Below are 17,429 nucleotides of genomic sequence, written 5' to 3' on the forward strand. Positions count from 1 at the left end.
AGTGTGACCACTCAGATGTGCAGTTAGTTTCACAAGTATGACTCTTGCTAGCTGCATCCTCTCAACTGCCAAACAAACTGCACGGGTGTCTGCCCAACACCTTGAATGCTAATCTGGAATATTACACAAAAAGAGCCACTTAAATAATTCCTTTGGGGTATGAAATGGGATCATTTCTAAATGCAATGAACTGAACTTTGCTTTCTGTTCTGGGAGTGTATTCCTGAAAAAAGAAATAGTTTATTCTGCCTCAGCCCCAGGTGGAAATGGTGGTAATTTTCCTCCTAAATGGCTGTTACAGCTTTTTCAGAATGCCACAGTAAAGAGGTGCTGTTTAACTGTCATGACCATGAAGTGTTTATTAATTTTTGAAGGTGTATTTATGGGGTTCAGTTTATACAGTGCATGATAATTTAGATGTATGATTCTTAAATGGAAGAAGTATAAAAGTGAATATCGTTATTTGCTTTTGAATCATTGATTACACAAAATGTCTTAGACATGAGTACCTAATACTATTTTTGTTGTTGTTTCAGTTCTAAAAAATCTTTTCCTTTATAGAATAAATTTATTTCAAACCCTTTACCATGAATAACACTAGAGATTAAAAAAACGGCATAATGAATTACAGGCTGAAGAACAGTCAAGCAAATAGGCAAACACAAAAATCCCCTTCATCAAGGGAAATGGTGGCAGAGTCAAATAATTTTGCTCATTTTTAAGGCCAGGAGTCATGTCAGTGCCATCATCTCTCAGTACTTTTAAGTATGTTCTCGACACCTGATGAGCTTTCTAAAGGCCAGCTTGAAATCCTCGTTAAAGCTCGTGTACAGCAAAGGGTTGATGAGTGAGTTGACATACCCAAGCCAGGTCAAGAAGTCTGCTACTTCTGGAGAGACAGTGCAAATGTGGAGGCCCACAAGCAGTTCCTTGATGAAAAAGGGCAACCAAGACAAAATGAAAGCACCCAGAATCAGCCCCAAAATGCGAGCAGCCTTTCGTTCTCGTGTCGTGGAGATCTGCTGCCGGTCGCCAGCCAGGTCCAAGTCATTCTCGAAAGGAGGGATCCTCACAGATGCATTAATTTTATCAAACTCTGTGGTTGGGTCAGATGTGGAGAAGTCCGAGACGCAGAATGTCTGCGTGAGCTTGCAGCTGGCAAAAGAGTTCTGGCTGTCAGTGCTCCTGTTGCTGAGGTGGCGGCTCGAACCCCGCTTTTGGTAAAGGCTCTTTGCAGCATGGTAAATTCTGTAGTACAGGATCAGGATCAAAGTCAAGGGGATGTAAAATGCTCCGAATGTGGAATAAATCGTGTAGATGACATGGTCATGCTGAATGCGACACTCACTGGGAATATTAATGCTATGGTGATTTCTCCAAAACAAGGGGGGCATTGATATGAAAATGGAGATAGTCCACACGGTCACTATCATCAGCCCAGCCCTTTTTGCCGTTCTTTTCCTGGCGTATTCGATAGCGTCTGTGATGGCCCAGTACCTGTCCAATGCAATGACACACAGATGAAGGATTGAACACGTGCAACAGGTCATGTCAACACTAAGCCAGATCTCGCAGATGAAGTACCCCAAAGTCCATTTATCTATCATTATGTAAGTGATGCTCAAGGGCATGACGAGAACAGCAACAAGGAGATCTGTCACAGCCAGTGAACAGATGAGATAATTTGCCGGCTGGTGGAGCTTCTTGGTTGTGGAGATTGCTGCAATTACAGCAGAATTCAGTAGCATAGTCAAGGTTGTGATTGTGGCCAAGGTCAGGGTAATGAGCATCTTTTCAGTTACTGTTTTTGGCTTTGCAGCCACACTGGCTTCAGTGGTGCAATTTGTGAGATTCATTTTCCCCTCCAGGATGCAAGAAGTTGGTAATGAAGAGTTCCAGGTTCAGAAGTTATCCATTTGAAAGAGATGCTCTCGGTGCAGTATTTTTTTTTTTTTTAATAATTCCATATACAACAGAGCAGCAAAAAGCTTCCAGGTTTCATCCTGTTCATTGTTTTCCTAGAAGATAAAAACACATCAGTTAGTCAATCTAGGATAATCCCACCTTTTGGTAAAAAGTTTTCCATTTCTAATATTATTATCTCAGATAAAATGTTGGTCTGTTTTCCCTTCTCTTCTGCCTTTTCTCTCCCCCTTTCTCTGCATTCATTGTTCATTTTTTTCTTCTCTAAAGGACAATTTGGGCCAGATTCCTGCTGATGTGAAATGGTTATTCCTTCTTTGGTTTTGGAGCTTTTGCTTAAAGTCGGAGGCTGGGCTAAGGGACCTCCAGAAGTCCCTTTGCACAAACATGCCTGTGATCGTTGTGATGCTGATACCTTTTCCTGATAGTCCTTTTCCTGCTTGTTAAAATACACTCCAGCAGATGAAGAGCTGAAGGAATTTGCCTTTTCATTTTAATTGCTACATGAGTGGCATCAATTACTTCTATATATCACCTTTGGAAAAAAAGCAGCAGAGCAGCCTATCTCGGCAAAGGCATGCCAGCATTTCATAGCCTTCTATTCTGCTTTTTCATATCCATGTCTGTATTAATATATTGGAAACTGTACTCAAAAATTACTTAGGTTACCTTTATCATGCAGGTTTCCAACAATGTTTAAAAACTTTATGGCAAATGCTTGGTTTTACACAGCACATCAGTGTTGGTAGGAGCTTATATAGTTTTATCTAATTATTCCTGACATTTCACATATCCCACTGTGAGTGTCTTTAGAGGAGACAGACAAAAAGCTTCTGCCACTGCTTTGAGATTTCTATCTAATTGTGCTCCCTGTCAGGGAGTCCAGTGTGATGCAAGGTACAAACAATAGCTGAAAAAAAAGTTTAATTTTTTTTCAGAAGTTCGTCTGTCTTTTCCATATATCCCAAACACTAACTGAAGCCAGAGTTAGTCCATGAGATGCAGCTTGGGATAACTTCTGGCACCTTGCTTACTCATTTGTAATTTATCTCGGTGTAAAGGATGTGGAAAACTGAAAGTCTGAATCCTTTTCCATTAAAATAAACAGGAAGATTGCTTCCCCTGACTTCATTTATCAAAGAGTAAAAAGTCTCTAGGTTAGTTGTACAGGTTCCCTCAGCAAGCAGGGGAATAAGATAGTGGCTGCTGGAAATACACTTCTTCCTTTTTGAGACAAGCCTTTAAGGAAGATGGTATGAATCATATCCTGGAAATGCTGATCTTTCTCTCTTTTGACTACAAGTGGCTCCTCCACAGTTGCATTTAGAATACACGCCTGATTTTTATATGGCTAAATTTGAGAGGTAAAACACATTCTCACTGACACCAGTGGGACTTGGATTAGGCTCTGAGTTTGCACATGCAAGCTAATGAGGAATTAAGAAATTGAATGAGGAATTATGAATTTAAATCTAGTTGGCTGCCTAGCTCTGTGTATATATGCTCTTCTTCAAAAATTGGAGTGCCATCTTCAGAATGAGCTGAATGAGGGAAAATTAAAAATAGAAACTTTAGAAAAAACTTCTATTTGTGGATAGGATCTAGGAAAGCAGATCCGTACTGCCATAGTCTCTAGGTTAGCAAAATGTTTTAAATTCTGCCCAAGGAACTGCAGAACTGCCTTCCCCCTAAAGCATACTCTACTCTTAAGAAACTACTTTAAACAGCTTTAAACTGTGAATAGCCTAGGAGGAAATATTAGGCCTGATTATTGAAAATTGACTGGAGAAGTCAGATGGAAATCCATCCATCAGTCTTCATGTCGTTACTACCTCCGGGGGCTCGGCCAGGGCTCACGTCCACCCTCCTGCAGTGCCTGCTCCTCACCCACTCTCTCACTGTCCACGCTTGTCCAACTGTCCTCACTCTACTTTTGTATTAGAAGACACAGATAGAGAGTACTTTGGGCCAGGAAAGAAATAATGTTTTAAACTGGGAAGTGATTTACAAGGAGATGCCAGTGATTGACCTTGCTTATTAATACAGGGCAGGATTTAAATGCTACTTATCACTAATCTTTAAAAATGCAGGTGTGTTTGTGGCTGTAACATGAGTGTTAACAAGGAGAGTTTTACTATCTCTAGGCAATAATAGCTGGTTTCCAGCATCTCTATCACTTGCATACAATTGCTATATATAGTATTGCTATCACTATAGTAATTGATTGTGGTTTTCTAAGTGACATCTTGGAAGGGACATTAGTAACAGTTATTTAAAGTGCTCTCACTAAAAGCACTGCTGTGTTTATGTTTTGCAGCTGTATTGCTTTAGGCTGTCAGTCATTTCCTACAGAGAAAATTTTACACACACAGACTAATTTCCCACATTTGGTGCAAGAAACTCATCTGGCTTCCTCCAAATGGGAATCAATCATGTTTCATATTAGCTGATTATTGGTAATGGCTTTGAGTGCTGTTTAGGAGGAAGAAAGGGGAAAGAGTTTGATTAATTGTTCCTTAAAAGGAACTGGACCATTTTAAGCTGTAAGGTGGCAATGTCCATGTCTGCTCTTGCCAAAAAAACATCTCCCCCTTCTCAGCAGAGTACAACAGTGTAGCAGAATACTCTGAATTTCTGCTGGACAGACTGACTCCCAATCCTTGGCCACTGAACTTTGCACCACTTCATAACAAATGGAACAACATCACTTGGAGCAAACAAGTGGAACCGGCATTGCACACGTGTATGTTTAAGGCAGGTTAGTTCCTTTACATCCATGGTTTTACATTTCCTCTAAGCAATTATGGCACTGTACAGCTGCTACATCTTTGTGCCCTTGACAGCAATAAATCAGTTTGACTCTGTTAAACTCTGAATTGGTCTGAGTGCTTTTCACTTTCAATATTTCCATGATTTGAGCTGTGAAGGGCAAGAATCTATACCATGATTTGTGAGACAGTTTATGGAAAATATGACTTAGCACATTTATGATAATGGTAATATTTCAAACCATGAAAAGATGCTAAACTTTCAGTGCTCTTCCTCTTCCTTCAAAGAGGTTTTCTCTTCCAAGTTTATGTACAAAGCACTGAAATTCAGGCCTTTCACTCGCAACTTTCTAGATCATCCTGCTTTTGTAAAGTCAACAAATCTTGGACTTCATGACTCCTTGGTAATCAAATAACAGAGCTGATTTTAACCAAGGATTATAGGTTTCCAAACACTAAGTATTGTGCTCTGTCATGCTGGTATTGCTTTGGGTTTCTGAGGATGTCAGTGCTGCAGAGGTCACGTTATGGATTTATATAGGCACTGATGCTGCTTGTAACATGTTGTATTTGGAAAAGCAGCATCCAAAAGCTGAGAAAGTGGAGACGGTCATAATCACACCAACCTGTGGCAAGATTGTCAGCAAAACAAAATCTTCTTGTCACCAGGCAGCTCCTATTCACACCCACAGCATGAGATTTAGATGCAGTTGTATTGTAGGCAAAATGAAGGTAAACTATCAGAAGGTGCATCGGGGTTGCCTTACAGAAGCATAAACTGGGATAGGACAATAAAGGAAATCACTATTTTTGTGTGAAACCCAAAATTTTACAAAAACCTGTCTGAGGAATTCCTAGCTGCATTATGGGACCATAGATTTAGGGATGTGACCTTTTCCTACACAGACTGAATGAGGCCAGGAATGAAATTACTAGGAAATTTGCACAAATTGACCTATAAAATTGACCTTCAAGGTACAATCTACCCTGGGCACACCACTGAACCAAGCAGCATGATGGAAAGACAGGTTGGAAGGACTCAGCAGTAGGCAAGGTGTGTGGAGGCCTAGCTGTGTGTTTGCATCTGTGGGCATCTGACGAATGTTCATACATGTAGTGACCCTGTCATAAATAACCAAAGCACAGTACGTTGTAATCAAGGATATAATGGCCTGCAGTCTGTCTTTGTGTAATGTAGGTTTCTAGGGATACAGGGATTTCTCTGCTCCAGCTTGGTCCTGGCCAGAGGATGGGCTGAGTGAACAGCACTGGGGACACTGCTGGATACAACAGGAGAACGTGCTGGACACGACAGGTACCAGTGCAGGTGCCTGGCACAAGTCACAGGTGAAGCCCCAAGGGATGGCTGGGTTTTGCAGGTGGAGTTACATGAGATGCGGTTGAAATTCACAGGAGAGTGGAGAGGAGCACTGGGGACTTTTCGGGAGCACAGCCTTGTAAAACCCACAGTACCTCAGTCTCTCCAACAGTAACTGCATATAAAGCTGAGCTTGCCTACATCGATTCTATCAGAAACTAGATTTCACTAGTTGTTGCAAAACTGGGACCAGTGGGGAGGAGGTAATTTGGCTAGAGTTTTCCTTTTGGGAGGAGGCTGAGATGGAGAAAGGGAGTGTCAAGTCTGGTGAAAAGAAGGATAAGTGGAAGAAGAGATAACAAGGGAAAAAGCGAGTATGCGTTGCTCATCCACAGCCAAATCAGGGCAATAACCCAACCTGTTCAGACCAGAGCACATGAGTCAAACCTGACACCATTGTTGGGAGGCTGGGAGGACTGGGTTATTCCCAACCAGCACGGGACCCAGGGGACAGAGGGATGCAGCACTCTGGTGCTGCTGTGTCAATGCCTACACCAGGCCTGATGGCTTTGGAAGCCATCACCTCCTCAGGGCAATGAGGTGAGTCCAGGTCCTCTTGTCCTGTTCCAAGAGCAAAACCAAGTGTTGGTGCAGGCCAGTTGTGGGTGTGTGCAGGAAACCTCACAGCTCTGCTTATTTTCCAATGAAAACTAAGTTCTGTCTAAGAGGTTGCTAAAATGGCAAGCTGAGAAGCGATGCTATGTCACTGCTATCACAGTTGTCACTGTATATTGTGATGTTAATCTCTGTCTCTTTCACTGAATGCCAGGGTGACCACCTTTTAACTCCCTCAGCATTAGAAAGGGGATCTCCGCTTGCATATCAGGAAGACTTCACCTTCCTTCCCAGTGAACCTTGCCAGCCTGGAGGATTTCCTTCCCAAGTTAGAAGCCTGGGAGAAAACTGATGGGAGAGGGGAGGTGCTGCCTCTCAAAAAGCCCTGGTGCCATCTGATCTGGAGTCAATGAGAGACCACAAGCCAGCAGTTTTGCAGGTTTTTTTTAAATAAATCCCTCCAGCATTACACTATAGAGGTAAGCTTTTCTGGTGCAGATCTCGGCACATGCAAATGAGAAACAGTAATTAGTGATGATCTTCAAACCATGCTCCCTCCCACAAGCAGTGGTATAATTATCATTCACAGATGATTACTCATTTTTATCTACTTTCAGTATAAAAGTTAGTAAATCTTAGGCAGTGAAAGCTTGCAAGATGCTGCTGAGCTGCAATCTGATACAAACTAGGACTTAATGCACATTTAATCCTGGTTTTTGCAGACATAAATAAAATTCTCTGGGGGAGTTAAAACACAGATTTCTCATAAAAAACTAGAGTCGCACCCTACTCTAGTTGCAATATTTTGTAATAAATAATACTCTAAATTTATAGTAATTTGCTCTAAAGAACCTATCAAATGAAAAATAACTTTAAAACTCATCTTCACATCCCTTTAGACCCTTAGCACCGTACATGTAAAGAGTCTCTTTTGTTTTACACTACACAAAATACCTACGTAAACTTCAGCTCATTCCTGGTAGCTCCTTTCACTTTACCCTTTTCGTGCTCTACCTTATATCCTGAGATGTTTAATGGATGGACACCAGAGGCTCTAATTTCCCATACCATGGAGCCAAGTGACATGGGTAGCTGGATCTTGCAAAATATTTTGGGGTAGAGTTCATAGTAATCAGCTGTGCAACCCGACACTGTCAAAACATGTAAGTGCTGCCTTTCCCACCAAGTTGTGGCAGAAAGACGTTCTCCCTGTACCTGTTCTTCCTCCAGAGATGATTTATGGAGATAGAAACCTCCTTTCACGATGAATCTATGCCTGACAGAACAGAAAATAAAAACATGTTTTGAATTGTCTCCAGTTGTTTGCAGACTACATTTGTGTAAGTGCTGAAATGAGCTAGCTTGGGTACAGAAATATCATGTTATATTAGCATGGAGTGCTGAACGGGTTAATTCACCCAGCCAAGAAACTAAATTCTCAGTCATGGAGTTCCTGACTCCCACAGCTAGACAGCCTTGTTACTGAGTTAATCTGATCAAAGTTAGCTGAAGTGCTCTCCCCTCGTATGTGCATGACATCTATATTAACAAAGGCAGCAAGCTTGTTTGATTGCCCCAGAGCAGCATTTAACTGCTCCAGAGCTGTGCTTGTCAGCTGATCTTGTCTCAGTGCAAAGGTGCTTTTGATATCCCTGGTGATATCTAAATTTAGTAGATAGCCAGACCCGGAACACATGTAACCTACACACTTAACCTCTCATCTGAGAAGAAAAATAAAATCTGTATCTGTTACTGAGCCTTGCAACCTTCATGCTTAGCAGTCAACTCTCACACAGACATTATTCTCTGATTAATTTTTTTAGAAAACTTGTGGTTAATAATGTCTTTCTTGAACTTCATGTTTTTCACTAAAGAAGACTTTTCCTCTGTGTTTTAGGTCCTACCTCGCTTTGTACATGCATCTTTACAAGATGTTCTGTTACCAAAATTCCCTCTCCTCCTTTTAAAGTAAATTTTTAAAGCTTTTAATATTTTTTTTTGGCCTATTTTGTTTTATAAAGTTGACCATGGCACTGATCCCTGTTATGGATGTTTTCATGCTTCAGCAAAACATAAAACTTCAAAGACCTGGTGACAGACCCAAATCACTTGCTTTGGAACAGGCAGTTATCCCAAGGGAAGACATTTACCCCGGGTTTTGTGCTGCTGCCAGTACCCACTGCTGCTTTTGGCTTGGCTGTTTTGCTCTCTGCTTCCCTTTTGTTCTATTGAATGGTTCAGCAAGGCACACACACAAGCAGAAAAGAAAAGAGCGTCAACACTGAGTATTGGTGAGTACTGTGGCCCTTCATAATCCCTCCTCCTACTGCTCAACCTCCCATTCAGACTATTTATTCATTGACTGTATGACTAAGACCTGCAATCAGATGAAGTACAGGTGGGAGGGCAGCTTGGATAATGAGATACCCTATCAGACATGGGCAGCTAAACCGTGCGAGATTGGAGATCGCGCCCTGTAATTCGTAGCAGGAGAGGACAGAGGAGTGTGCCATTACCAGCACTTACAGCCCTCCTTAGAAGAACAACGTTTGGGATGGTGCTTCACTGATGAGTGGCCCAGGGACAGATGAAGCTGGTTAGTAAGGTTTAAATGTAAAGTGAAGGCACACAATGAATGGTCCTGAGCGGGTGAGTCCATCCCCCAAACCTGCAATTCTTCCTGCAGCCACGACTCAGTCTGTCAGGCAGCAACCAAGATGAAGATCCACCCATAACAAATCCCAGGAACATTTTGCCAAAGCAAGGTAAACCACAGTCACATTCACCTTAAAAAACCCCAAACAAAATGACAGTAATTCCAACTGTAGAGACCATGCTGTCACGGCACTGAAGACTGGTGCTGAAGTGATCCCCCATTTCTAAGCTGGGAATAGCAGAGACAGCATCTTGGTGTTTGAGGGAAATACAGAATCACATAAAAAGGTGTGGGAGGACTTAGAAAGAGAGGAGTTCACTCTATTTCTCCTGAAAAAAATCTTGCTTGAAAAATTGAAACCAGGGACAAAATATTTCAGTGTCCCCTTAGTCACTAACAGTGTAATCCCTTTAAGTAAGAAATCTTTGTTTCCCCTTTTGAATAGGCTTATGAAAAGAAAATCCAATATTCAGAACGCATTTTGATAAATGTTTACAATTAAAAAAAAAAAAAAAAAAATCTTGACTTCCCCAGGTTGCAATTATGTGGAGAATGGAAGAACTATCCATAGACTTCCAGGAATGGTAGCTTTTAAAATAGTAGGAGCTATTAGGAGAATTTTAAGTTTAGTATCCTTTGAACTAATAATGTTCTGCTTGTTTTGTAACTAGAACAAAACTGCTTTGTTTTGAGTCTCCCCTCATGGTCTTTTGGAACAGAAACCATGCAGAGCTTGTGAAGTTGTTGTAAACCAAGACTATTTTGCTGGAGCGATATTCCATGTGGGAAAACTATTTTTAAAAAAGGATCCTTCATTAGAAAGAAATACGTTTCATTTGCAAACTATTAAAGAACTTCACTGGAACATCTTAAAAATTCCTCTGAAGAACAAGAGGACTACGTCCAATATAACTAGAAAGAGTTGCTGTGGTAACAGTTGGGTTTTCTTACCTGCTGACAATCTTTATTTTTACTTCTTTGAGTTGAAGATCCCAACACAGTCTGCAAGTCTAATACTTCACATACTGTACGCAGCCTGGTGGGAGGCACAGTCCAATTCCTCGTTTACTAACACCTCCAGAGAGGGAAATGCAGTTTGTGAATGGGAGACCATGTAAAGACAATGGTATTGACTTGTTCTGCAGCTCCTGCTGCCCAAATGCTGAGCTGGTTCTAGAAGTTTAGCAACACTGTAAGGCGCCCATGAACGGGGTTTATTATCTCTAGGCACATGCCTGAAATCCTATTTAATCTTCATTGTTTTATGGCTTAAAGCCTACCTTTAAAAAGGTAGAGGCCTTGTCAAGCCCCTAAAGGGGGGGAATGATGCCTTAGGTTTTAACTTTTGTATTTTTGAAATCCTGTACTGCCTGGTGTGTAACTCTGAAGTTTCTTGTAGCCTGTTAACTTCTGCTCTCTCATGCTAGGTAGACATAACAAATCCTCTCCAGGCTTTGTCTTCAAGGACACCCAGACTGTCCTAGGCCCAAAAAGTATAAACCAAAAGCCTTTGAGAGGGGGGCAAGCAGAGGGGAATAACATCATTAAACTGAAGCTTTAATTGGAGAATTAGCCCTGATATGCAAATGAACCAAACCTACAAAAGTGTGAAGAACTCGTGACCTGTTGTCCATCTTGGGGTCCATCTTGGCAATAGCCTCTGGCTCCCCAGGGGGTTCCTTTGAAGGCCTTTCAAATAAATACCTACCTTTATTCCCTTACTCCTGTCTAGTCTCTGTTTTTAGGTGGACTCTCAAGGCATCACCTAAATATGATTCTAAGAGTACAACTTTGTAAGGAAGACTTGCTCCCTATGGTGAACAGCTACTACCCAGACACCTTTCCTGTGTCACCTGTGGCTTTAAAGACTTGTACTGTAATGAGTTGGGCCCTCAATCTTCTTTTTCCTAACTGAAGAGCCTGAGCACTCATTCCTCATATTGATGAACTGTACTGTTGTTCCTCATACAGAGGAAAAAGCCTCTGTACTTTATACAGGGGTTACATTATTAAAGATGCTTAGGTCACTTAAGTCCCTGAAACCCTGGTCTATAAAATCCCTAATTCTCATATAAAGATAGTGAAACATTAGCTCCCTGGTGCATAAATCCTTTCTGAACATGGGTATTAGGCTCCTAAATTAATTAGCTGCTTTAGGGTTTCTTTCTGAGGAGTGTTCTCAGGCTTGGAGCCCTGCCACGTAGCACAGTATGAGTGGCAGAGTCAGGAAGCTACTGGCAGGAACTGAGTATGCTATGGTCCACTGTAGTTCTGATGCTTTGCACTTAAGTCACTACAGAAAGGGAAGCATCTGCTTTTTAAGGTCTCCCAAATGCATTGAGAGAAAAACTTTAAGAAAAATCTGTACTGAATTCTCACCTGCAAATGCATTTTCCATTTCAATTTCCCATCTTGCTGCTTAGAGACATGTCAAAGACACACAAATATTTACTGATGAATATAGTTTATTCAGCTCTGGGGAAATGGTGCTATTTGCATTTATATGGAGACTATCACTTTATACAAGCTAAATGTCACTGTACAAGCATTGTTTTTCTAGTCAATATTTGTTTCTTGCTGCTATTCTGTGTCAGGAGACTGATGTCAAAGGAGTTTATTTAATCTCCACGACTTGGTTCTGTACACAACTGCTCTACAATTCATAAAGGCCTCAAAAGAACAAATCCAACAGACTAAAACTTAGTAATTCTTGAAGCTTGATCTGAGATCCTTTGAAATCAATGGAAATGTTTCCACTGTGAGGAAAAAGATTTCAGATGAAGCCTTAGTGAATATATACCCTATTTCTTGCTGATAAAATAAAGCAGATGATTCACACAGTGGCTCTAGACTTGCTTTGAAAGGAAGATTTTGTGTGACTGAACAAATAGTTTTATTGTAGCAGAAGGTGCTGTGGCTCCCTAATCATGTAGAAAAATGTCTCATGTTGGTGAGAAGCACTGGGCTGATGGCATGAGCCTGCTGCCTGGGACCGCGAGCGTGGGATTTCCATCTGGGCAGTGTGCTTGCTGCAAGCACAGGAGAAATGAATTACTGACGTGTTGTACAGCAACCTAAAGGTCAAGGACAGAGTCCTTTTTAGTATGAGAAAACACTTCTTGTACAAGCTGTAGGTGCAAATCCTGCTGAGGCAGAGGCATTCAGATACTGGACTGGCTGAGCTCTGACTCCATGGTGGCCTGATGCACTCTCAGTTTGCCAGTTGGAAGAGGGTCCAAACTTGCTGCAGTACATTTATGGCAGTAGGAGTTTGTATTTGAACTGAACTCACGTTACCATTGCATTCTTAAGGCAAATGCTCCAGGGGTTGGGTCCTGAGTCGCGATTTTAACAAAAATCCCCAGCTAAATGTGGTCAATAGCACCTAAAAAATGCCATGAAAAAGAGTTCGTGCTTTTATTTCCAGAAATTTGCTGTTGGTATATAGAAGCCATGAGCTGAGCTGACAGCAAATAGAAACAATTTTTTTTGGTTACCCAAATAAAATAGCCACTGTCGTGATACTGCAGTTACATTATTCAGAGCCTTAGCAATACCTACGTCTAGCTCTAGCTTTCATATGAAGACATAATTTTTCCCTGAAACCCTTACAATACACACAACCAAGCTAAAATGTTCATTTTTTCTACTGCCTGGAATAACTAACCCACGTGTCTGCTTTTGGAGACTTTTAGTTTGACTAAACTCACATAACTGGCAGTGTAATTACTTGTCTGGAGCATCATGTAAATACAGAGTAAGCAAAAAAACATTATGAAAACAATTCAATGTCAGCTATGTCAGACGTGATTATATGAATTAGTGATAATTTGCTGTCAAAAACCATTAAGCACAATAAAATTAACCCACAGATACAACACACATATAGAGTAATTACAAAATTTCAGTCACTACTAAGACTGAGTTGTCCTTTAGCAGGTGCAATAAAATATGATGAATCAAGCTCTGTTGAAAGTAGTATACATTAAAATAGTAGGCATTGGTGTGTGTGATGCAGAAAGAAAAAGGGGTTTTTTGTAGCCCCTGTTTTTCAGCCACAAACTGCATATACCAAATTTATACTTTCCCCTTATGTAGTAAATTGATTATACTGAATACAGAAGACATTCTTTGATGACTAGCATGTCACAGCCTTTTTAACCAGAAAAAAGCTTATGTGACCATTTTTCCTGCCCTTGGTTGGATTTTGCTGCAGCAGTTAATACTCGTAACAATTAAGAGATATTAATATCATGCTAACAAGGAAAGGGTCATGGGAAAAAAGAATTAACCAGAATTCCCCCACAGGGCTCCCCCAGGTGCTTCTCTCAGTGGTAGAAGACTGATTTTAAGGGCGTAATACATTTCACACCTACTGTGTGCATTTCAAATATATTTTTCTCACTAAGAACAATATTAATTTGTGGATTAAACCAAAGTACTTTAATCAGCAGCACAAGCAAAGCCTTGATTCACTGTGCCTCGGAAATGAAGCTGAAGATGAGGGGATAGAAGATGTTTGTCTCTTGCTTTACCAGAGATCTGCTTCAGGAAGCTTGGGTAGTTACAGGCTTGGGTAGAATTTATTGTGGGATCAAAGGTGAATATAGCAAAGTGTTTTAAAATTCAAACCAGCATACACTCTCTAAGCCATACAGGAACTAAAAATGTGTGCATTGTGTATGTTTTGTACATACACAATTACTGTGAAATTGTACAACCAGTATGTTATTCCTTAAATACTAAATGAAAATCTATGAACCTGAAGACCCTCATGAGTTTGAGAATTTGAATTCTAATCATGAATGCCACAGCTGTGCTGACTCATCTGCCCCCTGGTAACAAAAGGAAAGGAGCTGACATTGCAAGACCTCTGTTCACCCCAGAAAGGGCTGGAACAACACTTACATGGCACTTGAGGCTTCCTCATCCCACGTGGGAGGAGTCACTGTGTCACTTCCTAGATTCTGTCAGCTTTGCAGCTGATACCCAGCCCAGCACTACATGCAGTGAGAGAAGCTGGGCAGCATCCACACAGACAACACTAATCCTTTTTGAACAGGCTGCCAGGCCCACCACCCCTCCTGCTTTATTAAACGTGGCCACTGCTCACGAGGCAACACTGTTCTCTGTCTCTAAAGCAAACATATACTAACCTGTGTGACATTAACTGGACAGACTTAGATTCTGAACAGGATGTTCCTGAAGACCCTACCAGACTGAAAAATATTTCCTCTCTCAAAACTTGTGCAAGGTACATATTCTTCCTTCACATAGTGGAGTCTCTAGGACATTGTACCAATGAAACAGAGCAGACTTTGGGTTAAGAGAAAGAGCTGTTGTAATTCTGTGTCATCGCTATCTGGGTTTATTTCTGGGTTTATATGGCATCCTGTGGGCTGGGGGACACCAGTGAGTCACTGCTCTCTGGCTAACTATTATTACAGGGCATAGGCAGCAGGATAGGCTGCTGGGGTAGTGCATCCTACTCCTCACAAACCACAAAAGAGACAGAACTCTGGCTAAACTCCTGGCGAGATGCACCAACCTTCTGTGCAACCTGAGCAACCCCAAAGCTCATGCCCCGGAATAGGTTAATCGAGGGGTAGGCAAAGGCTGGGTCTTCCCTCCTGAGAGCCCACTCTTTGTGGGGATGACCAGGCCACAGGTCCCTTGTGGGTCTCCCAACAGTGGTGAGGGCTCTGATTCACTTGGGACCATAATGGAAAATGAGAAGCAGCCAAATGCTCTGGAAGCATTGCACTGCCCGTTGATGCAGAGGTGCTGGTGACACAGAGGCTCTTCAGCTGGCACAGCATTTCTCAGAGCACCCGATGGTTGCAAAAGGGAGGCTGAAACCTGGACATCTGCAGGCTGTTACAGCAAATTAAATATGATGAAACATAGTAGACAGTTTCATATGCTCTATTAACTGTATTAGACCTCCATATTGGAATAATTTATTGCTGGATTCTACACAGCACAGATGAAGTTCCAAACATCCTCTGATTTTGGTACTTTGCAGAGGCCTTGGTGTCAAAGATATATCCAGTAAGGGCCAGTAGGAGCTGGAAGTTTATTCTGGAGGCTGTCCCAACAATGTCAAAGGAACAGCTGTAGCCCTTACTACTAGGTGTCTTTTGTCATGCTGACACAGTTGGCACACTTGGTAGGAAATGCCATTCCAAAAGAGTGTTGAAGTTCTGTGGAGACTGTCCAGCAAGTTGTGTTCCTCTCAATGACCATGTGTGAAGTACTCCATTGTTTCAAACCTGTTTGACTTGCATCTCACCCAGCGATCTGCTGGAGCAGCACTGATTGTAGAGAAGATGACCTCCTGCATACTCATGCTGTTGGAGTCGCTGTCTGCTTCATCTGTTGCTGAAGGGTGGCAAACACACTGCAGGGCTGAGTGCCTGCAGGAGGAAAGCGAGGCAATTCAAAAGTTATTTGTTGGTGTCCCTCTGTAGTGGTCGCAAACAGGAATGCTTGTGCTGCTCCTCAGGCTCCTCTGCACAGAGAAGGTGCAGGCACTCACCTTTAATGGGTGATTACTCTTGGATGAGTTTGCTAATGGCTCCAGTTATGTCACTCATGAAACCCATCTTCATGATTTCTAAAAGACCCCATTAACACTGCATTAGAATCCTGATGGCTTTCATTCACTGAATTATTTAATTACTTAAATTTTTTAAACATATCAGAATACCTTCTAAGTCAAATGTGACCTCCTGGTCTTCTTTGAGAGGGGCTGACCTTGAGCATGCTTCAGGAGGCTGTTGCAGCCTTGCTTCTGTCTTCACACATGCTCTCACCACAGCACTCAGCCTTGTACCTTCACAAAAAGGTGTTTTTGAGGGAAGAAGCATGTTAAGTGGTTTTCTTTTTTGTGATTTACCCAAGTGCCTGTTTGCTCCCACATGCTGTGAATGGATAATAGCAGTTCTCAATCAAAGTTAAAATTACTAATGTTCTTGTCTGTGGAAAATTTAGTGCGGGAAAGAAAAAAAGGTTAATGATACTGCTATACTACCAGTCTTACTATGGTTTGTCTTATCTTCATCCCTGCATCTTTGTGAGCATTAGTATATTAACAGGGTATTCCAGTTGATTTCTCTGCTGAAACCAATGTAAGGAAACTGTATCTGATATTTTGCTAAGATGGTGAAACTAGTATAAAAAAAAGCCACGTAAACAGAAACAGAAAAACAATGTTTTTTTCAGACACTATGTACATCATCCAGTGAACACTCACAACTCAACAGTGTGCTGACAGAACAGTGATTAGCACAGAGAATTACTCCATCCTCCTCTTGAATATATGCTTACAGCAGTAAATTTTGCCTATGTATTTCCTCATAGCTGGAAGCTGTTGAAATTATTTGGCACAGGATGTTGGAGTAGCTTGGAAAAAAATAGCAACAACAGCAGCCACTCTCACTTCAAGTTATTGACACTTCACTGTCCATCTGCAGTTCCATCATACAGAGGCAATGTACCATTATTTCTCTTTTTCTAATTGTGTTCACCCGAGGTTCCTCTGTGGCACAAGTTATGACTACCTTTTAATTGTAGTCTTCTACAACCTTTTGCCAGTGTAAAAGGGCAGAGAGTTGATCTTTTCGCTTATATATTCTCAGTCTTCTACTGAACACATTTAATTTATAGGAACTGGAAAATGGGACAGCATTAGGGTTTCATATATCCATGTACAAAAGTCACTTTTAGTTGAGATAGATGAACTCTGATGGATTACACAGTGTCAAATTATATGCTTCAAATTACATGGTGTCATGATGGAGTGGTTTGACCGAGTCATACTAGGCTCCTTATCTGAAAAGGTATCTGAAACCACTCTTGGGTACTTAATCAAAACCAGTCTGGTTTGTAGGGGTCATCTGCATGCATGGACCACTGCCTAAATCACTGTCTGTATGGTGAGAGTATCTCGAATGACTGTTTGCTAGGTAGTCTGGGATCAAGCCACCCTCTTGCGTGCCTGGTCTCTGACACACTGAAGGCTCCGGCAGATGGACGAAGTTATCTTTCGGATGCCTCATGCCCAGCCAGAGCCACACTGAATACTGCATGTTCCCTGTGGTGCTTTAGAGAATAATTAGAAAATTTCAAAATTTACCCTTAAGATATA

At 41.5% G+C, this 17,429-nt stretch overlaps 1 protein-coding gene across 1 annotated transcript; it reads right to left on the reverse strand.

Annotated features, from left to right (window-relative positions):
• Positions 1-761: 761 nt before the first annotated feature.
• HTR1E (5-hydroxytryptamine receptor 1E) lies at positions 762-1,868 on the reverse strand (the record flags this gene model as incomplete). The annotated part of the gene is made up of 1 exon (XM_082277141.1): positions 762-1,868. The coding sequence occupies exon 1, from the start codon at positions 1,854-1,856 to the stop codon at positions 762-764; it is 1,095 nt and encodes a 364-aa protein (XP_082133267.1). The 5' UTR covers positions 1,857-1,868.
• Between the last annotated feature and the right edge of the window lie 15,561 nt (positions 1,869-17,429).

This window comes from Coloeus monedula, assembly GCF_965178545.1.
Source record: "Coloeus monedula genome assembly, chromosome: 2".
Classification (NCBI taxonomy): domain Eukaryota; kingdom Metazoa; phylum Chordata; class Aves; order Passeriformes; family Corvidae; genus Coloeus; species Coloeus monedula.